This window comes from Juglans microcarpa x Juglans regia, chromosome 3S (genome assembly GCF_004785595.1).
Source record: "Juglans microcarpa x Juglans regia isolate MS1-56 chromosome 3S, Jm3101_v1.0, whole genome shotgun sequence".
NCBI classification, from domain to species: Eukaryota; Viridiplantae; Streptophyta; class Magnoliopsida; order Fagales; family Juglandaceae; genus Juglans; species Juglans microcarpa x Juglans regia.
Genome location: NC_054599.1, coordinates 6,116,747 through 6,141,653, shown reverse-complemented (window position 1 = coordinate 6,141,653; position 24,907 = coordinate 6,116,747). Strand labels below are relative to the sequence as shown.

Sequence of the window (24,907 nt, the reverse complement as noted above, 5' to 3'; positions counted from 1 at the left end):
TGTCATAATTTAAATTGTCTGTATTGAGTAATGCTACTTACAGTCGTGGAATACGCATGCAAGTATTGTGCAGTCGTTTTGAAAAAGAGTAGGGTCCACAATTAAGAATTTAATTTTTTTTATGTAGATCCCATATTTATTCATTTTTTTCAAAATGATTATGCGGTACTTGTGCACTCACAACTACAACAATCATTTCTTAATTCAAAATAACCAAAGAAAAAAGACAAATTAAGGACGTATTAATTTTCTTAATTATATAATCAGATTGATTGAATGCATGGTCATCATATATATATATATATAAGCTAGCATGTATGATCTATGATATCATATAAAGATATACAGAATGATATATATTATTAATCATTTTGCATCTAATTACATTAATGATTTGAGACCTCACATGCATACAGTACCCCGAACTTCCCAAAAACTCTCATCACGAGTAGTAGTAGTACTGGTGGTACTGGTGCTGCTAGCTGCTGCTCATGTCGAACACTTTACATTATCATATATATGATCACAGGCTCACAGCATATTTTGATATCATAAGAAAAATGAACAAAATGATGATATAATTAATTAATTATGAAATGCAACATGCATTGGGGTTCTCATCGCTGAAGAGCTGAGGAGGTGGGATTCGTTCCATCACATAGACTGGCTCGTAATAGTACATCATTCTCTTCATACCCTCCTCATGATCAACGACTACGTTGTCTTCTGCTTCTCCTCCTTCCTTCTTTGCCTCTAATTCCTTGCTTTCCTTACCGCCCACCTTGTCTTCTTTCTTAGCTTCTTCATCCTCTGGTGGTTTTTCTTCTGCTTTTGCTTCTTCTGCGGGCTTCTCGGCTTCTTTATTTTCGTCTTTCTTCTCGGGCTCGGGCTCCGGCTCCGGCTCCGGCTGTGGTACAATTCGAGCTTGCTTTTTGGTGCGCCTATAGACATAGTCCACAAGCTTTTCTGCTTCCATGGTCCCCGTAACCATGACCTTTCCAGTACTGAGCTCCGTCACGGCTGTTTGAACTCCTATTATAAGCAGACGACATTTATAATATTAATGAATTTCATCAAGTTTCGTATGTCACATGAATTTGTTCGGAAGCATATATATATAGATGATGCATTGAAATGGCAAAAGTTAGGCCTGGATTTTCATTATAATGATGGTAGATCATGAAGAAGCAAATTAATGGTGTTCATGTTGAACATGGAAACCTGCTAAAATTTTTAGCTACTAATTCTTAGGAGCCAGATGATTACATCCGGCCCACATGATCAGAGTTCAGACAGAGCCAGATTAATCAATCCTCGAGAAATGATCGATGTATATGCAACTATTTTTATGATTTCTTTACACATTAATATATATTATATATATAGTACCTCTCATTTTGAGTATCTTCCTCTTAAGTTGTTCAGCACAGGCCTCACAGTGCATGTCTACAATGAGTTCCACTGTTATTAATCCAGAAACCTAGAGCAAAAAACCACATACATGCATGTGAGTTAAAAATATTGGTAAAAAAGTGAGAACTTCTTTTTTTTTTTTTTTTTTTTTGAACTTTTTTCTTCAGTTCTAAGTAAAGATACTGCATTAGACCTGGGAAGCAACAACTTCTGGGATGGGTTCACCCTCAGATGCTGGCAATGGGGATAGGACTTTGGTTCTTCTTTTCGTCTTTTTCATGATTTTCATGCACACAGCTTGAGGCTCCACTATTCCCTTTATGGTCACTTCGTTTTTAGCCATGTCTACCTCAACCCCCTCCACTCCTGATACCATCCATAAACAGGATTAAATATACAAATAAAATGGGGGAGAGAGAGAGAGAGAGAGAGAGAGAGAACCTCTAATTCCCATTATGGTCTTCTCAATTTTCTTGGCACATCCAACACAATGCAAGTCCACGTACAAGACAAAAGGAGATGGTGGTTTTGGCTCTTCCTTCTCCTCTGGCTTCTCTTGATCCTTCTTCTCCTCTGTTTTCTCTTCTTTCTTCTCCTCTGGCTGAGCCTCTGCCTTAGCTTGTTCCTACCATATACAAATAAAAAACAATCAACCAATATTAGAACAAATTAAATGCAGCCCGAAAATAGTCAAAACGCATGGGAATGAATTAGAAACACTTGAAAAATACAAAAATATAACCTGTTTAGCTTCTTCCCCATATCTCTCAATCAAGAATGAGATATCAAACTCAAGTTGTTTAAAATATAGGGAAGAATTTGAAGGACGAGAAAGGAAAGGAGAAGGAGGGAGAGGAGGGTAAGAATGAAATGAGAGTGATTATATATATATTTATATATATATGCAGATCAAGGCGAAAGTATAATGGATGGACGGTGGGAGGACCAGCAAATAAAGCAGAAAACTGTGGGATTCCTGAGCACATGCAGTGCCACCAAGTGTACAAAGAGGTGCTTAGTTTAATATTTAGTTTCTGAAGTTTATTTCGAACCCCAAGGCTGAAGATCTAGGGTAGAACGGTAGAAGAGGGAAAGAGCAGTGTAGCAGGGTTGGCAGATTTATAGAGAAGAGAAGAGAAGAGGAGAGAAAAATGGGCGAGTCCAAAGAGGAAAAGAGAGAAAGTGGCCATCGAAAAAGATAGTAATACTTTCCATCACCCACCGACCGGTGGATTTTCGTGAGGTGGTGAAGCGTCAGACGTGTAGCCATCTTACGTGAAAATAGGCATGCATGTACACCCAATGGAAAGTTAGGTTCAGACACTCTGACCTAAGGTAATTATTTAATATTGAAGATGAGATGCAAAATAAACGGACGTGTCTTGTTGATGTGCTACACTAAATTGTAAATTATTTTTATTATACGTAGAATATATTTAATGTATCATATGAAAATATACTAATTTACAAATTTATTTTTATGGAATCTATAATACTTTTCATTAAAGAAACTATCAATGCAAGTCTAGAGCGTACAAATCCAAGCTCTATACATATCATTTAAGAAAAGTTGGATTCATTTGAAAATCCTACTTTTTTTACTATGTGTCTCACTTTTTTTTTTTTTTAAATGACTGCACGAACTAACCTTATATATCCAGCATTAAAGTTAAAACTCGACGGTCTTGGCCGTATCTAATTACTAATTTATAATTTAGTAACAATTGTAGAGTCTATTATGCACTCTGAAAACAAAATCACATTAGCTGTGTACCAAAATACTGATTATATAAAGAAAACAAGCTATATGTCACTGTGGATAACAAAAGAGAAATAAGTTACAAAGAAATCTTATAAAAGTAATTTAAATCCATAAACTGACATTGTTTGATTTGATATGTTAAATTATAAAGTTACTTTTATTATACATGAGTAAATCTAACATATCATATATGAAATCATATCAGCTTGTGAGTTTACTTTTATATGATCTTTTTGTTTCTGTAACACTTCTAGTAACAAAATTTAAAATGAAGAACAACCTTTTCATCTAATATTTAGCATCTACTACTTCCCCCTTCACATAATTAGTTGCTAAGCAAATTAAGCATTTTTAGTACATTATTTTCCATGACTTTTTTTTTAGTTGGGATGGATGAAACGTGGGGATTGAAAACATGATGTGTAAGGTTTTACGTGTAAATCTATGCATACACACATAGAAAGTTGATATCACGTGGGCTGCTGTATGCTGTCCTTCATACCTCAAAGCAGCTCAATCAACTCGGCTAGCTATCTGCTTTTCCCTTTCATAAAATACTACGTACTTCCATTCTCTTGCTCATGTCATGCATTTTGGGTTATCGTAAAGCAGCAGCTTCCTGTTGGCTTTACCATTGCATGATGCTGATCTGTGTTTCTTTCTCTCAAATCGTACGTAGTTTTATAGCTAGCGATGGGATAATATGGTTTCCTTAAACATGATATATCGCCACCAGCTTACCAAACTGCACCAACTTTCGGGATTGGTTTTCTTTTTTCTCCTCAAAAGTTTGATTTTTGATAGAGAAAAATGGGACCAAAATGAAGAAATTGACCTACAAAATACCGAAAGAAGAGCACCCCTCCCCCCCCCCCCCCCCCCCCCCCCCCCCCGGGGGCGGGCCTCCCAACTTTGAAAGGACAGGTTAACATGACATGCGTATGAATCAGCTAGTCATCATGAACGTACGTAGGACATTAACTGATCAGATCACCTCATTTTGAAAAAAGGTTTGGGATAACATGATCTCAACCACTTAAAAAATTTAATTTCCATGGCAAGACACGAAATTTCACCAACCAATTCACACACACACACACACACACACACACACATATCGTCTTTAATTCTGATGCGAAAGTGTGACAAAAGTCCAGCCAGAAAGATCAAAGGCAAACTTCAGATCAGAATTTAGGTTCACCTCCTTTAGATCATCTTTAATTCATCTTTTGCATGCATGGATGCATTGATGAATATGCTAATTAAATTTAGAATAAATGAGTCGATCAATCTGATAGATCATGGGCACGCCCCACAGCTGATTAGGATCAGATTCTCATGGCAGCTGGTACTGATTGCTTTATAAGCCTAGTTAATAAAGCCATGACCATACTCAAAAAACTTTTATTTATTGTTGGAGACAAAGTACTGCAATCATACTCAACCACCCCTTTATTTAGCTTTCATATTTTGAGAGCCAAATATGCATGATTTTTTCTCCCACCCACATACATGATTGCAGAACCTGCAAATAATTCTCTCCAAAAATACCATCAAAAGGACATGAGTACTACTGCTGGCATTGGCTATAGTACTGGATTGCTTGCAAGTTCTAATTTCTTGCATGAGAAAAGGTGAAGGATTGAAGATCAGAAAGATCATTAGACCACTGGTTGGTCTATACAAGTTCTAGCTGATCATGATGTGAGTCATGGTCACAACTTTCAACTATAATTATCGATGATGATCTCCTCAAAATATATTATTAATTGTATTTTTTATAGAGAAATTATACTTGCAGTTGTGAGTGCACAAACACCGCGTAATCACTTTGAAAAAAGTTAATAAATACGGGACCTACATAAAAAAATTAATTTTTTAATAATAGACCCCACTCTTTTTCAAAACGATTACATGGCACCACTTACACATTCCACAACTATACCTAACATTACTCTTTTTTATATGTCTCAGCTTGGGAGAACGAGCTTTTGTTGATAGGAAAAATACATTTTTTTTTTCTCAAGTATACACCGTAGGGATTATGAATCATTTCTGTATCATTGAAGGATGTGGCAATTAGTGTCGAGGACAGGACAATTGTGGGCCAAGAAAGAATATGTAATTACTAAACAGGCCAAGAAACGAACATAACATGAAGTATTTTTTTCATTATAACCACAATGGCACATGGCATGCACAATTTCGTACTGATAATTCTGTTTTATCTTATATTTATGGGAAGTGTTCTTGGTAGAGCTAAGATGGTGATGTTCTTTGACAACTGATCAAAGCAGCATCGTCTCTAACATTAATAATGCTGGCCGCTTAAGGTTTGAAAGCTAGCTAGGTCGACAGTGATCATTAACTTGATGAAATTGTCGACTTCTGCTATGATAACAGTGGAATGTCAATGTCCAGAGATTATGGTAAAGAAGAAGGAATATTTGGATAAAGGGTTACAGCGAAATTTGGAGATCAATCAATTGTCATATAAAAATAAAATCTCTTTAAAAGTAAGAGAAATAATGTCACGTTGGATGTCTTGGCTGAAATGGAACTACAAATCTTGATGTGTGGAGAGAGAGAGAGAGAGTACAGTCCAAGAGATATACAGATTGTGGAAAAGAAAGACAACATGCCCTGTTTTGTGTAAAGGAAATCCTGTATTTCTTAATTATTGCTTGTTTTTAGTCAAAATTTGTGGTCTTAAACTTGCCTTTGTTTTGATACAGTACGGGAGATTTAAGAGTTTGGACTTGGAAAGTGATTTCGATCTTTGGGTGCAATGTATGCACATTGCATGGCAGAGAACAGGTTGGGTGGATCTCCACCTGTCCAATACTGGGCCATTTACACCATGGTCCACTGTGTTAGTGGTAGTAATAGCAATATTTCTGTAGGTTATCCCAATCTGCAAGGTGCCCTTGCCCCCACCAGAGATATGCAACATGGAAACTTACACATAAAAACTAGCAAGAGGAGACCCATATCATGAGATTAGGAATAAGATTGTTCCCTTCTTATATCCTGGAAAATTGTGGAATGTACTGTTTGTGGCAATCCTTGCAGCTACATTTGTGGGAATGCAAGCCCCCATTTCTGATTTTGTAATGGATTGGAGACCGTTAGGTCTAGATCAGGCCGATTGACAAGGGGATAGGAGACATCCCAGATAAAGTTCTCATTTTGTCTGATCAAATAAATTAGAGAACAATAAAGTGGGGGATAAAATTATACCAGAAACACTTTCGCTAAGCAACAAGGTGGGTGCCAAAGGGCCACTGGCACCCGAATCACAATTTCACATAATATATTATATACCTAGACAAAGTTGCCAATCAATCTATAACCAGCTTGGGCAAACCCGGATATCCAATACAAAGAAAATACAGAGGCCTCTGATAAGCAACTACCGTATTTGCAACCACCTGGATATGGTCTGTGTGCGCGAAGAGTGTAATATACAGTGAATGAAGTTTAGCTAAAATTCTTCACAAGCATATGCGCATTCTTTCCTTGAATCCACGAAGTTTAGGAACACACAGCATTATCGAATCAGCATTGTGTTATCCACACCATATTCTGAATCTTTATTCCAAGACGTGTTGGTGCTCACTCAGAAAAATCTCAGCAAGGGCGGCATGTAATGCAGCACCAATTGGAAGGACATCCTCATCAAGAAAGAAGTAAGGAGAATGTGGGGAGTGAACTGAACCCAATTCATCGTTTCTAATTCCAATGCTAAGCATAACTCCAGGAATCAGTTCTTGATAGAAGGCAAAGTCTTCACCTGCCAGTATCTTATTGTCAACCTTGACATTCTTGGGACCAAGCAAAAGTTTTCCAACCCTCTCCACATGCAGATGCAATCTCTCATCATTTACAACAGCAGGATATAGTGGAAAATATTCTTCTTTCATGTCAATATATGCATTACATCTGTATACAGCTGCCTGTCCTTCAATAACCTATAACCAGCCCCCAATTATATGGGTATCACAAACTTAGAAACCAATTCTTTCACTTGACTGAATATATGTATCTTTGAAACATATATGTTTGCCATGGACACCTTGAGCTACTAATATCACAAGAATGAAGCCCAAGCCAATAACGCTATAAGCAGATAGAAGAGATGCTATGGGGGATAAATGTGGTTGGAAGATTAAGACAATTCCAAAAAGCTAACAAATTAGTTGCATCTAGGGGTATATCTTGAAACACTATTTAAATGCAAATAATAGTGTCAAGGTGGAAAAGTGGCAATGTTATCTCCGGTATCAAGGTCAATTTCCCATGAGATGTGGAAATAGCAGCCAGAGCAGCATGGAGAATTTAACTGAGGAAATATAAAAAATAACCGAAAAAATTTATTCTACAAAGGGTTTTCATCTATATTTTTAACAGATTCATTTCTTAAGTTGTGTTGTAGACCGATGGACCAGCAAAATCTTTCTTTTATAAAGCCAAGGGTGAAACGTGTTAAGGTATATAGTATGGTACCTCTATCAACCGGCGCCTGAGTTGGTGCAAGCCTTTAGTTGTTAGACTCCTCAAAGTGCCCCCAAATTCAACATACGATGGAATAACATTAAATGCAGTACCACCTCTCACGTAAGTAACAGATAGCACCTTCAGCAAGAAACTAACTATTACCATTATATCACACTCGATATTATATACACTTTAAAATCACCATAAACTTCATTCTTGCATAACTGAACACCTGAATGATTTTGAAAACAACAAGCAAGCGGCATGGAGACTTCCTCTTACAGTTAGTAATGGAGATGAAAATGTACCAAAGGTACAGTATGGGAGTTGAAAGATAAGATTAGGAGAATAGAGGAAGATATAAACCGTTGTGGATGAAGGCTTTAAAACTTGAGATGTTAAAGCATCCAACCGAAAAGATTAAGGTACCAGGTGGAAAGGCCAACAAGTACATAAACCATGACTAGGGCACATCCAAAATGTGGGACTTCTTCTAAAGAGGGTTACTTGAAAAGACTGAGCATAGGGCATACCAGACTATCGAGGGGATCAGTTTCTCTCGAGATGAGCTGTTGCAATGCCAAAATTGCAAATGATGCAGCAAGAACTGGATCAACAGTTATGTGGGGATTTGCTGCATGCCCACCTTTTCCTACTATTTTTGCTTCAAAGATGCATGCAGCAGCAGCAACAGGCCCTGAAACAGATGCTATACTACCTGTGGGTAGAGTGTAATCAACGTGCATTCCAAATATCGCTTCAGCATCAATAAGGGAACCTTCTTTTATCATGTGAGATGCACCAGCACCTCCCTCCTCAGCAGGTTGGAAAAGAAGTCTTACAGTTCCCTTCAATATCAGACAAAAAAGGGGTTTTAGATTAACATGTGTACAAGCTTAGTTGGGCAAGTTTGAGTACCACCTCTTCTAGAATTATTGAAGAATGTCAACAGATTGGTGGAAGCTATAAATTGATAGAATTTAAGGGGCTATGTTAATAGGATCGTTTACTTATTAAAAAAAAGGGGGTATGTTAAAATTTAACTAGTTTTGTCACTGAAACAACAAAATATGCAATTGGTCTGTGGCATTTAGAAGAAAATTCAAGGCGCAATAGCCTTTATCTGTATTTCTTTATTCATTTATTTATTTCCTTTTCTTTTTCTTTTCTTTTTCTTTTAAAATGGGATATTTGGTAGGAATTCCAGCATCATCCAGGTTTCTTGAAGGTCATGTTCTTCATCTGTTTCCTCAACCTATAGTTACAATAGTGAAATGATTATTCAATCGTCCTTTCTCTTATGCGAATCTAATTCTATCAAAAATAACAAGTACACTAGATAATTACCTTCCAAAATTTTCTTGCACTTTGACAACTAAACAAAGGTCAGTAAGCCCCTTGAGATGCCTACGACTGGCAACAAAAATAACTCCCCGCTTAATTTTATTGGCTGCTATTCTAATAGTAGAAAACATTCTTTTTTAACCAAAAAGAAAAACATATGTATTAACGTAAGAAAGTATCAGATCCTGATATTACAATATAATACCAACCTTGAGCTTGTCTTTCCGTTGATTAAGCAACTTAGCAGCTCCAAGTAGCATTGTCGTGTGAGCATCGTGTCCACACCCGTGCATTTTACCATCAATCTTGCTCTTATGCTCCCAATCAACAAGCTCCTACACAACATTCGCTATGAAATATTCCCAGAACTAGCAAAACCCTACATTTAAAACAGAAAATGCCTCGAACAAATGAAACAAAGTGGAATTCTGGATATCGCTCATTTACCTGCAAAGACAGGGCGTCCATGTCTGCTCGAAGAGCGACAACAGGGGGTGAACCCGAGCCAATCTGCGCAACAATGCCGGTTTTGGCAAATGGGTAGGAGTAAGAGATGCCAAGCCGTTCGAGTTCTCTGCGGATGAGAGCGCTGGTGTTGTGTTCTTCGAAACCGAGCTCTGGGTGTTCATGGATTTTCCTTCTTATCGAGACCAGCCAATCTTTGTCTTGCTGGGCAGAGCTTTGAAGCTGTTCAGCGTAATCAGGGTCCTGGGAGCTCTGGATTGGAGAAAAGGAAGTGAGCGTCAGGAGCACAACAAGAAGAAGAGTTTGGAAGACCAAGAAGGTATCCATCTTGGCCTGCAATTCCATGGACGACTATGGCTTCAATTGCCAGGAAAATTGATTTTTGTCACCGGAGGAAATTGCAGAAACCTATGCATCTGTCACAGTTCAACATCAGCACGATGAGGGTGGTGATACTGTTGACTCGCGCGTCGGTTTCCTTTTATAGTAACTGCTGCATTATATACCCATAAAAAAAAATACATAAAAGACACTCAATTCAAAATAAAACTAAGTGAAATATCAAATAAGTATTTAAAATTATTATTTTTTAATTTCAAATAAAGATAATTTTATAAAATTAAAGTTAAGAGTTGTTGATGTGATACATTAAATTATAAAATATTAAAAAGTAATTTCTCCAATGCCAAAGTAAAAAGTTTTTCGAACTCCAAACCACTATATAATCTCTCATTTCAAACTTTTCAATAAGTGGGCACCAAGAAATTTTCGATTTTTATTAACAATTCAGGCGGGAATAAATAGGATATTTTGGTAAAAATTACGTATAAAATATTTATAATATTTTTTATCTTTTAGTATTTTTATATTTAGTAAGTTTCAATTTATGATTTTACGATGAATATATATATATATGAAATAATTTATACAATTTTAGAGTGTATAAATTCTACATATTCAAAATAAACAAATTTGAAATCTATGTAAAAAAAATATATATATATTTTAATGGCAGATCATACTTTGTTTTAAAAAAGAATGTGCTAATTAAACTTATTTAATTTATGATTGCATATAGCAATATTCAATATATCTATAAAGATACGAGTACACAAATAAATTAAAGAAAATACCACATTTGGCAATATATATATATATATATATATTTTTTTTTTTTTTGACAGCGATTTTAGATAAGAAAAATGATGGTCCATGTTCTTTGAAAGGGACAAATACAAAAATAATAATATAAAAGACATATTATGGGAGCAGCTGGCTATAAAATAGAGCGATTGTGAGACCCTTTTTGACACTGTATGGATTTTCGATATTAAGAAAGAAAAAAAAAAGGAAAAAAAAAAAACGAAGCTGGTCCAAATTATTGATGATGATATTTACAGAAGTGCTTATATTACTGTTTGAGCATAAACTTGGGAATATATTAGCATGCAATGGATATACCATTAAATAATCTTCTAACCCATTTCACAAGCTGGAGAGATGGAGGCAGAGATGTTAGAGAGGAGTAGGTTGCATACCACCATTGATAATATAGCCGGAAGATTGCTTTGTTCTCGAGGCATGGGACCAGCTGTGCTGTCCATAAGAGAGAAATGTCAGGGTTAAGTTTTAAGCATGGTGATTGAGGTTTGTGAGTGAATTGGGGCTGGTGGTGGAACTCTTTAATGGAGGTTGAGATTTTGTGTGGTGGAAGATGAAGCAGAGGGTGTGGCCATTGAGAAGGAAGAAGGAAGTTCTCACATGTGTTCTGATACCAAATATGCACATCAAATACAGAAATTAATGTCATGAATTCTGCCTACTCAACATGAAGAGCAGAAGTTGATTATTTTTGCATTTATGTATAACAACTTTACATGCAAATGCCTATCAACCATACAAGAACGGAGATGATTGCTGCATAGACACAGATACAATCCAACACAATCCAATCCATTGGTAATAGTAAATCATCCCAACATAGGCAGATAATACAATCCAACATAGGCAGAGAATATATCAAAGAAGCTTCTACCCTTATACATAGCGAGTAGAGAGTATTGTCTCCTGAACTCTTGACCGAAAGAAACTGATAAGGTATTCAAAGCCAAACCCTTCTATCTAACACAACATTATTTACAGTCATATGTCTGTTGCTAAAGTCCAAACCAACATTTCTTACAAGCAAAATAAGGTAGTGCAGATTTGCACTTACAAAAATTAGGAGTTCTCAAGATAGGGAGAAAGTATAGAAGGGGTTTCTCCGAATGATGATTTCAGCCTAAGCACAGAATGAGGTTCTCCTTTTATAGCACAAGGAGTTCCTGTTTACAATTATTAAAGTAAAACAGTAAAAGTAAATCCGTGAGTGAACAGTGAGAACTGTTTAAGCACGGGCACAAAAGTATCATCACTATGTCTTCCAGCTGTCTTTATGGGCGGCTGCTTTCGGCATAAGATGACAAAATATCATTCGGTCTTCTCTGTGTCTTCCAGCTGTCTCTGTGGGCTGCTGCTTTTGACATGAGTCGACAAATGTAATCAAAGAGGACTCTTTTGGCCAGTCTTCTTTGAACTCAAATAGTGGTCGATCATCGGATAACCTTGGGGTATCTTCTCGATCATGACCAAATATGTTACTGTATGAAGCCTCTGAAGATGCTTCTGAATTCTTTTCGTCTTCAGAATTATTGCTCAGGGACTTTGACAGTTGTTGTTCAAATAATTTAATTAAATCTTTTTTGTCAAGTCTATCTAAGACATTCTCTTTGGTAGACTTTGAAGATTTCTTTGAGGATGAGCTTGGAGCTTTTCCTCTTACTGAACTGGTTGGTGAATTAGGGGCCTGAATCAGTGCGTATTCAGGAACATGGTAATTGAGTATCAGAACCAGATTCTTTTACAAGATTCTGGTACAATCTCAACACGACCATGAAACTTGAGGGTCTTCCTCAAAGTTTCAAAACAGAATAACCATTTAGTAGGGAAACAGGTTCTTTTTATGGCTATTAGCCATGGATAGAACTTGAATGTAATACGGAGAAATTGAAATTGGCCAATAATGCATTGGGTTCGTGAAAAAGTAATTGTAGTCATTGACTACTTGGCTGGGGTATTTTGTGGAGTCTGAGACGTGTTTGGGTATGAGGTTTGTGTTTAAAAACTTTCAGATTTCCGAAGGAGGGAAATGCTGGTTCAGCAGAAAACAATTTGGAATAATTTCCAAAGGAAGGAAGTATTCCCTTGGAATCAAGGATTGATGCTAAAGAGCATAATTGGCATTGGTTTAACAAAATAATACTAATTTGGAGTAAAGGTACTGGAATAGGTTTAGAAACTGAGCAAAGTAGTGATGAGTATTCCATATGTTAATACTCATCTTCCAAAGAATTATTAATACCAATAATTCATTGGAGTCAAATCAGATCCTATGATCTGATTTGAAGGCCCAGACCCTTCCATCGATGATATAGGTTCTGGATTTAAAAACCCTGATGAAGCCTTTCTTTTGTTGACCTCTTCAGAATCTTCAAATGTCGGCTCAAGCTGTTGTACACAGGAACAATACATTATTAGCTATCAAAAGACCAATAACTCTGAAAATAAAAGATTCAAGTTGAAGCCATTGCTCAAGTTAAAATGTATCAACTCACGGCATTCAAGCTGATACAACAACACACAAAATTTCTTCGCTAAACTTGCAAAACCTATTAATAAAAGGTACCTGAGAGCTTGAACTTACCAGTAAGTCCTCGATTTCCATATCTGACCCACTGCATGATCCATCGTCCCTACTAGAGACTGCGCTTTTCCCAGTCTCATAGCCAAAAGTGAGATTATTTTGACTGCCAGACATATTGGGAATGTAAGGGTACCCATTCAGATCATATTGTAAAAACACCCCACCATGACTGCTGTTCAAGTCATTGGTGACAAGGTCTGATATGCAAAAAGGATCTGACTCTTTGTGCATATCTGAGTGTGAAGAGGAGAAGAACGGAAAGAGTAAGTTCCCATCTATTGTCTCTTGTGAGAGATCGGAGATAGCCAAGCAGTCCTCCAATTGCAAGTCACCCTTGATGTTAGCAATTAAAAAAAAACAAATGAGACAAGGAACTTAAATGGCCTTGAAATATGGAACATTTTACTTTTAAGCAGGAACTCGATTCCTTACCTCACTAGCTGTTGCTCCTGCCATTTGATTTTTTGCAGCATAAACATTATCACTAATCTGGTTACAATCAGCATATGCAAGGGCGTTGGAAATTATCCCATCATAATTGTCTTCAGGATAACATAATTTGAGGTAATTGTCAGCTTCAGCTGGCTCAGACTCTGCTTCATTAAGAGAAGATTTATCTGTTGCAGGGGATGAAACAGCAGGCTTATTGGAGGAAGAAATTAATGAGGACAATGGTTCACAATCTACTGGATTCAGGACCCTTCGTATTTCTTCTTCTAGCTGCAAATCATCCTGATAGAATAAACATAAGTGAATAAGATAATTACTTAATTGATTTTTCAAAGAAACTTAAACAACTTTTTAAAGCTGAAAATCAAATCCATTCTCACCTCAGTAAGGATAACTTCTGCGAAACAAGCACTAGAATTGTTGTCATCACTCTCAACAATTTCTGTAGTGTCAGATATTGTCCCATGAGAATTCTCATAATTAGAACACTCATTGATTGTTCCATTATCCTCAGCTTGCACTTCCGATGCTGAAGCCACAGCTAGATCAGACTCTGCTGCTTCAAGACCAGTGGCAGGTCTAGCATCATTGAAGTTTGGACCATTGCTACTCTTTTTTCGTTTATCAAATAAACGACACAGGACAAAGGGATTCTGCATAAAGTTAGTCAAAAGAGATGAATCAAGGGAACGTGACAGCATCAGCTGATAAAATACTTAAAATGCGATGCTACAAAGCTGCAAGATGACAATATGCAAATTTGTGTATAATAAGAATGGCTAGAGCTCTGAAAATTACCAATTAAGCATATTAAGAAACCACAATAAGAATTTAGCAAATCTAAAGATTCCACCTGATTTGGGTGGCAGAATGATCTTAGATAAACGCAAAAGAAACATACATAAAATATCACAAACCAGCCTGTGAAACAAAAGCTACCAGCAAAGAAACATGGCAAAAGGGAAGACCAAAAAACCAACCTGACCAGGGTTCGTGCCGTTGAGTTCCTTCTGGGTTGTCTGGTACTCATGCATTACCCAATGGGTTCTTATCCCGGTAGGACTACGCCCTATGTAGAACACCAGAGTCTTTTTCATTCCGATCAAAGTCGAGCCAGACATGATTTTCCTATCTTTACCGGTGGACTTCCAGTACCCAGTTTCGGTTGCCCTGTTTGATCGAGTCCCAGTCCGATGCTTCTGTTCCGGTGGCGAGAAGAAGAACCACTCCCGATCCTTGGACACTATGCCAGACATATCTACACTCGAAGAAATTAACCACAATAAGCACAAAGTTTTGAGGGCCAAAGACCCAAAGTAAGCAAAACGAAGAGGGAATCTTATAATTGCATATTACAATTACCCGGCAAATCCCAGGGCTCCCAGTTGCAGAACTGAACTTCGCGAATGAAGTAAATATCTTCATGATTCTTCCCATTAATCTTTGAACTCAAGTAGTATTCGATGAGCTCCTGTTCCGTTGGACTGAATCGGAACCCTCGAGGCAGTTTCAGAGACAAAGCATCCATCACCCCCACACACGCACACACGCACACACGGGAGAACGTTTAACGGAGAAAACCATAAACTAACCAGAGAGAGCTCTTTGGAGGAAAAGCGAGTGAGGAAGAATGGAGGAGAGTTATGAGTTGCGACAGCATGCAGTTGGTCCAATTTTATACAAGCCAAGCTAACTTCTTGACGAAGTTTGCATTTTAGTCCTCCACGTTTAGACTTTTTTTATCAAAATGGTTCTTGCAACAGTGTTTTTTTACTTTCGCTGAATGTTAAATGAAATTATTTTAAATAAAAGTTAAAAATTAAATAAAATATTATTTTGTTATTATTATTATTATTTTAAGATTTTTAAAAAATTAAATTATTTATTATATTTTATCTAAAAATTTAAAAAATTTATAATAATGATATTAGATAAAATAAAACTGTTTTTATATCCAAACGAATCCTAAATATTCTTTTCTTGGAGTTAGAAAGTGTGGAAATATAATATTTATTTTCTTTTATTTGTTTTAAACTAAATTATTAATCAAAACAATATACTGCCTAAACTATCATTTTACATTCCTGGAAATATTTAAAAAAATTATAATAATATTTCCTTTTTTTCCCTTAAAAAATATGAAATTATACTTCAAAATTATAAAAAGAAAGAAGAAAAATGCCTTTTAGTAGATTTAAAAAAATAAATTTTGAATAAACAAATTAGTTTGGGATGTGATTTTTAAAATTAATTAATAATTTAAATAATGCATTTGTTGAAGGACTTTATAAACTAAACTTTCATCTCACCATAATTTAATTACGTCATATTTTCTATCAACTTTTAAATTTTAAGAAGATAAAAGATGATTTAAAAGTAATAAAAACTATCATACTTACATAATTCTACGAAAATAAAATAGAAGAATAGTAAATATCGTTAGTTTATATTTGCTTTTCGAGAAATAATTTATACAATTTTAAGAGAAAGTAAAACTCAATAAAAATAAATAATAAATTCTATTTTCTTTTATTAAAAAAGCTACAATGATGAGTGTGGAAGACTAAGGAATGAAGTTGGCTTCCGTACAGGATTGACCTGAGGTCAACAGACAGAATAATACATTACGACATGCAGATGGTTTTAAAACAGTACGTACCTGTGGGTCCCACAATGTCCACCGTCGTTTCCTAAGGCTTAAGCTGTCTTCCCCCATTGGCCCAACTTCATTCTCAATGTTGATTGATTCTTTTCTACGACGTCGTTTTGCTTTCCTCACAACATTTCTTTAACTTGAGAATTCTTTTTATTTATTTATTATTTTTTTTTTCTTTTGTCCATAAGTAATGATTTATTTAATTTTTTATTGCACCCTCCTCAACAAGGGAGCCAAAAGTTCTCTGCATAGTGACACGCCTTTTGACAAAAATGCTATTAACACGCATAATTTCTACACGACAAAAATATTTATATAAAAATAATTTTATAAATAGACATAGTTTGATATAATTTGCTAGATCTGATAAAAAAAAAAGAAAATAACATGCACTATCCTCTTCTCATTTGTTCTCTCTTCTTATTTCAATGGATGGAAGTTATGAATTTCTTTTATTTATTGAATTTTATTTTATTTTAAGAATATGCTAAACAGATTGAAATAGTGCACCGAAAGAGTGTATCGATAGTGTGTATTCTATTTTTATGTTTAAATATTAAAAAAATTAAAATAAAATATATTGTCAATATATTCTTTTTGTACGTGTAACAATCCATTTTATTTTATTTTTATATTTGGTTGCGAAAGTGAAGAATTGCATCAAGGAAAAGTAGCAACCAAGAGTATCAAGGGGATAGAAGAATTCGAACCGAGTAGAATGCACATAGTACCTACCTATTTTTTTAAAGCATTCTTATTTATTTTTCCTTCCCCCTTTGTCACTTTTCTGTTCTTAATTCTTTTCAATTTTCACATTATTTCACTGTTTTCAATATATTTTCCTTTTTTCTTTACCAGAATTCTCCCATCTCTTATGGATCTTAACCAACAGGCTAAGATCTCTAACTGTCTGAAGGTTGCCAAGCCCTCGGCAGTTTCAACTTAAGAGCCTCATTTCTCCCAGCGAGAATGATTAATAACATTCGCCGATATATCAAAAGCAAATGATAAAACTTGTTTCTTGCCCTTACCATCTTGCTGATTTTCCATTGCAAACATACCAGATTCTTCATCATTCTTTCTCTTCCTTGTAGCATAATAAGAAGATTGCATCAGTTCATTGGTTTGTTGTCCCATCGCCCTTCTCTTCCATCTATTTGCACATACCTCAGGAATTTTCTGTGATTCACACAAAATGTTTTGATCCTGCAGGGTTTCTATCTGAGCTGGCTGACTGGTTCTCATCACTGCTTATGGAGATTGTGTTGTTGACTGATCCAGTACATCCTTTGCATTGTTGAGAACTATTACTTTTGATTCTACCTCCCTATTAAGTAGTGATATTTCAATAATTTGAAGGTTGCCTACAGTACTCTCTTCTTTATCCTCTCATGTTGTATCCTGCTGTAGTATTTCCCTACTTGGATCAACCTCAACAGACATAATTTCTTTTTGTGCCATATTTTCCACCTTGTTACAATTGCCTTGCTTTGGTAGAGTAGGAAACATCGGACTAGATGTACTTCCATATCTTGAAACTGCAGCAGAGCTTGAAGCTCGCAGCCATGATCCATACTGTTGTATCATGTATTCTTTGTTTTCTGCCTGCTGTTTATACATCCCCACACATCCTTGCACTCCATGTTTAATAGCCCCACATTTAAAACAAAATCTAGGAAGTCTTTTGTATTTGAATTGAATGACGTTTTTCTGGCCAAGCAGTTCCACAATTTTCCCTCTTATTAAAGGCTTAAGTAAATCCATCTCTACCTGCACTCTAATCTACTTCCCCCAACAATTCCCATCAGAATCAGCCTCCACCTCAATAACTCTACCTATCGTGGATCCAATTCTACCTCCTATTTCCTTATTCATGCATCCAAGAGGTAAATTATGCAATTGAACCCACAAAGTAGTAGAATTAAAGTTCATTTCAAAAAGTGGAGTAACACCATCAAACTTTTTTAAACAAACCAGATTTGTGTCTAACAACCAAGGCTGGCCTCCCTAAATTCTGTGCAAATTTGCCTCAGTTTGGAACTCAAACACATAAAGGTTGTCTCCTACTTCAATAATCTTTGTTCCAGCACAAAATTTCCACACCTTTAACATCGTATTCTTAAAAGCATCCTTATTAATCTTTTTATCAGCAATAACTTCCCTCTCTCCATGTTTGTCTCTATATCTTGGTCAGTTATAACTATCTCATACCTTTTCTCTTCCGTTAAGGAAAATTTGTTCCATAATTCTGAAAGTTCCTCATCCATTTGAAGCTAGAATTCAATCTTGTAATAGATCGAAGTTTGAAACTTGTGTTGACAGAAGTGTTACAAAACGGTTGGAGAAAAACTAAACTTCAGAACAAGTAACTAAGGTTGCTACAAGCTTGCCCTAGGCAAAAGTCCCTTCCACCGAAGGTGAAGGATGAAATTCTTCCTCACCAGAAACTTCAGAATAAGATAAAAGATGATTTTTTTTTTAACCAAAGATAAAAGATGATTTAAAAGTACTAAAAACTATCATATTTACATATTCCCTCGAGACACATTAAAAAAATCATTTTTAATGATAAATCCTAATTTTTTTTTAATTAAAAAAGCTACAATGATGAGTGTGGAAGACTGACTGAAGTTGGCTTCCGTGCAGACAGAATAATACATTATAACATGCGGATGGTTTTAAAACAGATTCAATGGAAGAAGGTATCCATCTTGGCCTGCAATTCCATGGACGACTATGGCTTCAATTGCCAGGAAAATTGATTTTTGTCACCGGAGGAAATTGCAGATACCTATGCATCTCTCACAGTTCAACATCAGCACGATGAGGGTGGTGATACTGTTGACTCGTGCGTCTGTTTTCTTTTATAGTAACTGCTACATTATATACCCATAAAAAAAATATATAAAAAACACTCAATTCAAAATAAAACCAAGTGAAATATCAAATAAGTATTTAAAGTTATTTTTTTAATTTCAAATAAAGATAATTTTATAAAATTAAAGTAACGTGTTTTTATGTAAAATGTTAGATTATAAAATTATTTTTTTAATTTCAAATAAAGATGATTTTATAAAATTAAAATCACAAATTTACGTTAGATCATAAAATTAAATTTTTTATTAAATAGATTTAACTCAATTCATAATTTTTATAGCTGTATATATAATTATCCAAAAGCAATTTCTCCAATACCAAAGTAAAAGGTTTTTCGAATTTCGAACCACTGATCTCTCATTCCAAATGTTCAATAAGTAGGCACCAAGAAATTTTTTTATTTTTATTAACAATTCAGGCCGGGAATAAATAGGATATTTTGGCAAAAATTACGTATAAAATATGTATAATATTCTCTTAGTATTTTTATATTTAGTAAGTTTCAATTTATGATTTTAGGATGAATATATATATATATGAAATAATTTATACAATTTTAGAGTGTATAAATTCTACATATTCAAAATAAAAAAATTTTTTTTGAAATCTATGTAAAAAAAACATATTTTAATGGTGGATCATACTTTGTTTTAAAAAGGAATGTGCTAATTAAACTTATTTAATTTATGATTGCATGTAGGAATATTCAATATATCTACGAAGATATGTGTACACAAATAAATTAAAGGAAATACCATATTTGGCAATATATATATATATATTCTTTTTTTTTTTTTTTTTTTGACAGCATTATATAGATTTTCGACAAGAAAAATGATGGTCCATGTTCTTGAAAGGGACAAATACAAAAATAATAATATAAAAGACATACATTATGGGAGTAGCTGGCTATTAAATAGAGCGATTGTGAGACCCTTTTTGACACTATGGATTTTCGATATTAAGAAAGAAAAAAAAAAAGGAAAAAAAAAAAAAACGAAGCTGGTCCAAATTATTGATGATGATATTTACAGAAGTGCTTATATTACTGTTGAGCATAAACTTGGGAATATATTAGCATGCAATGGATACAGCCATTAAATAATCTTCTAACCCATTTCACAAGCTGGAGAGACGGATTTTCAACTAATGAGGAGGACGGGCCAGTTAGCATCACTGGAGGCAGAGATGTTAGAGAGGAGTAGGTTGCATACCACCATTGATAATATAGCCGGAAGGGTGCTTTGTCCACAAGCCATGGGACCAGCTGTGCTCTCCATAAGAGAGAAATGTCAGGGAAGTTTTAAGCATGGTGATTGAGGTTTGTGAGTGATTATTGGGGCTGGTGGTGGAATTGTTTAATGGAGGTTGAGATTTTGTGTGGTGGAAGATGGAGCAGAGGGTGTGGCCATTGAGAAGGAAGAAGGAAGTTCTCACATGTGTTCTGAGACCAAATATGCAAAGAAATACAGAAATTAGTGTGATGAATTCTGCCTACTCAACATGAAGAGCAGAAGTTGATTATTTTTGCATTTCTGTATAACAACTTTACATGCAAATGCTTATCAACCATACAAGAACAGAGATGATTGCTGCATAGACAGAGATACAATCCAACACAATCCAATCCATTGGTAATAGTAAATCATCCCAACATAGGCTGAGAATACAATCCAACATAGGCAGAGAATATATCAAAGAAACTTCTACCCTTATACATAGCGAGTAGAGAGTATTGTCTTCAACTTAAGACAAGTTTCAGACCCTTCTACGGTTTCCTGAACTCTTGACTGAAAGAAACCGATAAGGTATTCAAAGCCAAACCCTTCTATCTAACACAACATTATTTACAGTCATATGTCTGTTGCTAAAGTACAAACCAACATTTCTTACAAGCAAAATAAAGTAGCTTAAATTACATTCTTTTCCAATTTACCATGGTTGTAAATCTTCCTGCTCTCTTACGCGGTGGCGGTGATGCTTTCCTCCCCTCTTAGATTTCTGCAGAGAAATACTCCATGAACTCTTGACCAGTAAGCCAGGAAAATCCCAGATCCCACAAACAGACCACGCTATCTTGAATTTGCGGGAGTGTGTCCGTAGCATCCAGTTTACTCAGGTTCCAAACGATCATCAGAACCTCTTTTTTCAGGCTCTCATAGTCACTTGATTTGGTGGCTTCCACATATGATTATTGAACCTCATTTATATTAGGTTTGTATAATAATTTGATAGGGTAACATCCATATGATTATCAGATCCTTAATTTTAATTTTCTGATAATCATTTAATATGGTCTCAGAACCAGATTCTTTTACAAGATTCTGGTATAATCTCAACATGACCATGAAACTTGAGGGTCTTCCTCAAAGTTCATGACAGAGTAACCATTAATAGGGAAACAGTTTCTTTTTATGGCTATTAGCCATGGATAGAACTTGAATGTAATAAGGAGAAATTGAAATTGGCCAATAATGCATTGGGTTCGTGAAAAAGTAATTGTAGTCATGGACTACTTGGCTGGGGTATTTTGCGGATGTTTTGGTATGAGGTTTGTGTTTAATAACTTCCAGATTTCCAAAGGAGGGAAATGCTGGTTCAGCAGAAAACATTTTCGAATAATTTCCAAAGGAAGTATTCCCTTGGAATCAAGGATTGATGCTAAAAAGCATAATTGGCATTGGCTTAACAAAATAATACTAATTTGGTGTTTAGGTACTGGAATTGCTTCAGAAACTGAGCAAATTAGCGATGAGTATTCCATATGTTAATACTCATCTTCCAAAGAATTATTAATACCAATAATTCATTGGAGTCAAATCAGATCCTATGATCTGATTTGAAGGCCCAGACCCTTCCATCGATGATATAGGTTCTGGATTTAAAAACCCTGATGAAGCCTTTCTTTTGTTGACCTCTTCAGAATCTTCAAATGTCGGCTCAAGCTGTTGTACACAGGAACAATACATTATTAGCTATCAAAAGACCAATAACTCTGAAAATAAAAGATTCAAGCTGAAGCCATTGCTCAAGTTAAAATGTATCAACTCACGGCATTCAAGCTGATACAACAACGCACAAAATTTCTTCGCTAAACTTGCAAAACCTATTAATAAAAGGTACCTGAGAGCTTGAACTTACCAGAAAGTCCTCCATTTCCACATCTGACCCACTGCATGATCCATTGTCCCTAGTAGAGACTGCGCTTTTCCCAGTCTCACAGCCAAAAGTGAGATTTTTTTGACTGCCAGACATATTGGGAATATAAGGGTAACCATTCAGATCATATTGTAAACACACCCCACCATGACTGCTGTTCAAGTCATTGGTGACAGCGTCTGATATGCAAAAAGGATCTGACTCTTTGTGCATATCCGAGGGTGAAGAGGGGAAGAACTGGAAGAGTAAGTTCCAATCTATTGACCCTTGTGAGAGATCGGACATAGCCAAGCCATCCTCCGATTGCAAGTCACCCTTGATGTTAGGAACCCAAAAAATAAAAAAAAATAAAAACACAAATGAGACAAGGAACTTGACTGGCCTTGAAATATGGAACATTTTACTTTTAAGCAGGAACTCGATTCCTTACCTCAGTAGCTGTTGCTCCTGCCATTTGATTTTTTGCGGCATAAACATTATCACTAATCTGGTTACACTCAGCATATGCAAGGGCGTTGGAAATTATCCCATCATAATTGTCTTCAGGATAACATAATTTGAGGTAATTGTCAGCTTCAGCTGGCTCAGACTCTGCTTCTCTGAGAGAAGATTTAGCTATTGCAGGGGATGAAACAGCAGGCTTATTGGAGGACGAAATTAATGAGGACAATGGTTCACAATCTAATGGATTCAGGACCCTTCGTATTTCTTCTTCTTGCTGCAAATCATCCTGATAGAATAAACATAAGTGAATAACATAATTACTTAATTAATTTTTCAAAGAAACTTAAACAACTTTTTAAAGCTGAAAATCAAATCCATTCTCACCTTGGTAAGTATAAATTCTGCGAAACAAGCACTAGAATTGTTGTCATCACTCTCAACAAGTGCTGTAGTGTCAGATATTGTCCCATGAGAATTCTCATAATTAGAACATTCATTGATTGTTCCATTATCCTCAGCTTGCACTTCCGATGCTGAAGCCACAGCTAGATCAGACTCTGCTTCTTCAAGACCAGTGGCAGGTCTAGCATCATTGAAGTTTGGACCTTTGCTACTCTCTTTTTGTTTATCAAATAAACGACACAGGACAAAGGGATTCTGCATAAAGTTAGTCAAAAGAGACGAATCAAGGGAACGTGACAGCATCAGCTGATCAAAGACTTAAAATGCGATGCTACAAAGCTGCAAGATGAGAATATGCAAATTTGTGTATAATAAGAATGGTTAGAGCTCTAAAAATTACCAGCTAAGCATATTAAGAAACCACAATAAGAATTTAACAAATCTAAAGATTCCACCTGATTTGGGTGGCAGAATGATCTTAGATAATCGCAAAAGAAACATACACAAAATATTACAAACCAGCCTGTGAAACAAAAGCTACAAGCAAAGAAACATGGCAAAAGGGAAGACCAAAAAACCAACCTGACCAGGGTTCGTGCCGTTGAGTTCCTTCTGGGTTGTCCGGTACTCATGCGTTACCCAAGGGGTTTTTATCCCGGTAGGACTACGCCCTAGGTAGAACACCAGAGTCTTTTTCATTCCGATCAAAGTCGAGCCAGACTTGATTTGCCGATCTTTACCGGTGGACTTCCAGTACCCAGTTTCGGTTGCCCTGTTCGATCGATTCCCAGTCCGATGCTTCTGTTCCGTTGGCGAGAAGAAGAACCACTCCCGATCCTTGGACACTATGCCAGACATATCTACACTTGAAGAAATTAACCAGAATAAGCACAAAGTTTTGAGGGCCAAAGACCCAAAGTAAGCAAAACGAAGAGGGAATCTTATAATTGCATATTACAATTACCCGGCAAATCCCAAGGCTCCCATTTACAGAACTGAACTTCGCGAATGAAGTAAATATCTTCATGATTCTTCCCATTAATCTTTGAACTCAAGAAGTCGTCGATGAGCTCTTGTTCCGTTGGACTGAATCGGAACCCTCGAGGTAGTTTCAGAGACAAAGCATCCATCACCCCCACACACGCACACACGCACACACGGGAGAACGTTTAACGGAGAAAACCATAAACTATCCAGAGAGATTAGGAAACAGCAGGAGAGAGCTCTTTGGAGGAAAAGCGAGTGAGGAAGAATGGAGGAGAGTTATGAGTTGCGACAGCATGCAGTTGGTCCAATTTTATACAAGCCAAGCTAACTTCTTGACGAAGTTTGCATTTTAGTCCTCCAAGTTTAGACTTTTTTTTATCAAAATGGTTCTTGCAACACTTTTTTTTTTTTTCGTTCTTTTCCAAGCCTCTTAGGATGTGTTTGGATGTTGAGTTGAGTTGAGATAATAAAATATTATTTTTTAATATTATTATTATTTTAGAATTTGAAAAAGTTGAATTATTTATTATATTTTATATTGAAATTTGAAAAAGTTGTAATGATGAGTTGAGATGAGTTGAAGTGAGTTGAGCTTCCAAACGAAACCTAAATGGATTGGTTTGAACGATGAGATAAGATAAGATGATATGAAATTAGATAATTTTATATTAATTGAATAAAATCTTATTATAATATTATTTTTTAATAT

The 24,907-nt window shown here is 35.7% G+C and overlaps 4 protein-coding genes across 4 annotated transcripts; all 4 read right to left on the bottom strand.

The window, feature by feature from the left end:
* Nucleotides 1-343: 343 nt before the first annotated feature.
* Nucleotides 344-2,539, bottom strand: LOC121258857 (heavy metal-associated isoprenylated plant protein 9-like). The gene is made up of 5 exons (XM_041160384.1): nt 2,156-2,539; nt 1,855-2,038; nt 1,607-1,779; nt 1,390-1,480; nt 344-1,032 (listed from the first exon to the last, which is right to left on the bottom strand). Exons 2-5 carry the CDS (start codon nt 1,865-1,867, stop codon nt 590-592), a joined length of 720 nt encoding a protein of 239 aa, XP_041016318.1. The 5' UTR covers nt 1,868-2,038; nt 2,156-2,539; the 3' UTR covers nt 344-589.
* A 3,858-nt stretch (nt 2,540-6,397) lies between these two features.
* LOC121257589 (IAA-amino acid hydrolase ILR1-like 5) lies at nt 6,398-9,958 on the bottom strand. Its single transcript, XM_041158656.1, has 5 exons — nt 9,464-9,958; nt 9,226-9,351; nt 8,206-8,520; nt 7,682-7,810; nt 6,398-7,146 (listed from the first exon to the last, which is right to left on the bottom strand). Exons 1-5 carry the CDS (start codon nt 9,824-9,826, stop codon nt 6,769-6,771), a joined length of 1,311 nt encoding a protein of 436 aa, XP_041014590.1. The 5' UTR covers nt 9,827-9,958; the 3' UTR covers nt 6,398-6,768.
* A 2,395-nt stretch (nt 9,959-12,353) lies between these two features.
* Nucleotides 12,354-24,487, bottom strand: LOC121258642 (NAC domain-containing protein 91-like). The gene is made up of 7 exons (XM_041160185.1): nt 24,395-24,487; nt 15,036-15,254; nt 14,654-14,931; nt 14,054-14,326; nt 13,656-13,955; nt 13,224-13,556; nt 12,354-13,027 (listed from the first exon to the last, which is right to left on the bottom strand). The coding sequence occupies exons 2-7, from the start codon at nt 15,199-15,201 to the stop codon at nt 12,875-12,877; spliced, it is 1,503 nt and encodes a 500-aa protein (XP_041016119.1). The 5' UTR covers nt 15,202-15,254; nt 24,395-24,487; the 3' UTR covers nt 12,354-12,874.
* On the bottom strand, nt 20,814-24,403 carry LOC121257588 (NAC domain-containing protein 91-like). The gene is made up of 5 exons (XM_041158655.1): nt 24,176-24,403; nt 23,794-24,071; nt 23,194-23,466; nt 22,796-23,095; nt 20,814-22,680 (listed from the first exon to the last, which is right to left on the bottom strand). The coding sequence occupies exons 1-5, from the start codon at nt 24,339-24,341 to the stop codon at nt 22,264-22,266; spliced, it is 1,434 nt and encodes a 477-aa protein (XP_041014589.1). The 5' UTR covers nt 24,342-24,403; the 3' UTR covers nt 20,814-22,263.
* Nucleotides 24,488-24,907: the final 420 nt, after the last annotated feature.

Coding starts and splice junctions, on each gene's coding strand:
- LOC121258857 (XM_041160384.1), bottom strand. Junction 1,481..1,606: donor CAGAAGTTGTTGCTTCCCAG/GTCTAATGCAGT, acceptor TTTTTGCTCTAG/GTTTCTGGATTAATAACAGT. Junction 1,033..1,389: donor GAAGATACTCAAAATGAGAG/GTACTATATATA, acceptor TGCTTATAATAG/GAGTTCAAACAGCCGTGACG.
- LOC121257589 (XM_041158656.1), bottom strand. CDS start 9,826: ATGGAATTGCAGGCCAAGATGGATACCTTCTTGGTCTTCCAAACTCTT. Junction 7,811..8,205: donor CTGATCCCCTCGATAGTCTG/GTATGCCCTATG, acceptor TTCTTGCTGAAG/GTGCTATCTGTTACTTACGT. Junction 7,147..7,681: donor TCAGGCGCCGGTTGATAGAG/GTACCATACTAT, acceptor GGCTGGTTATAG/GTTATTGAAGGACAGGCAGC.
- LOC121258642 (XM_041160185.1), bottom strand. CDS start 15,201: ATGGATGCTTTGTCTCTGAAACTGCCTCGAGGGTTCCGATTCAGTCCA. Junction 14,932..15,035: donor GGAGCCCTGGGATTTGCCGG/GTAATTGTAATA, acceptor CTTCGAGTGTAG/ATATGTCTGGCATAGTGTCC. Junction 13,557..13,655: donor CAGGAGCAACAGCTAGTGAG/GTAAGGAATCGA, acceptor GCTAACATCAAG/GGTGACTTGCAATTGGAGGA.
- LOC121257588 (XM_041158655.1), bottom strand. CDS start 24,341: ATGGATGCTTTGTCTCTGAAACTACCTCGAGGGTTCCGATTCAGTCCA. Junction 23,467..23,793: donor ACGGCACGAACCCTGGTCAG/GTTGGTTTTTTG, acceptor AACTTTATGCAG/AATCCCTTTGTCCTGTGTCG. Junction 22,681..22,795: donor CAGGAGCAACAGCTACTGAG/GTAAGGAATCGA, acceptor CCTAACATCAAG/GGTGACTTGCAATCGGAGGA.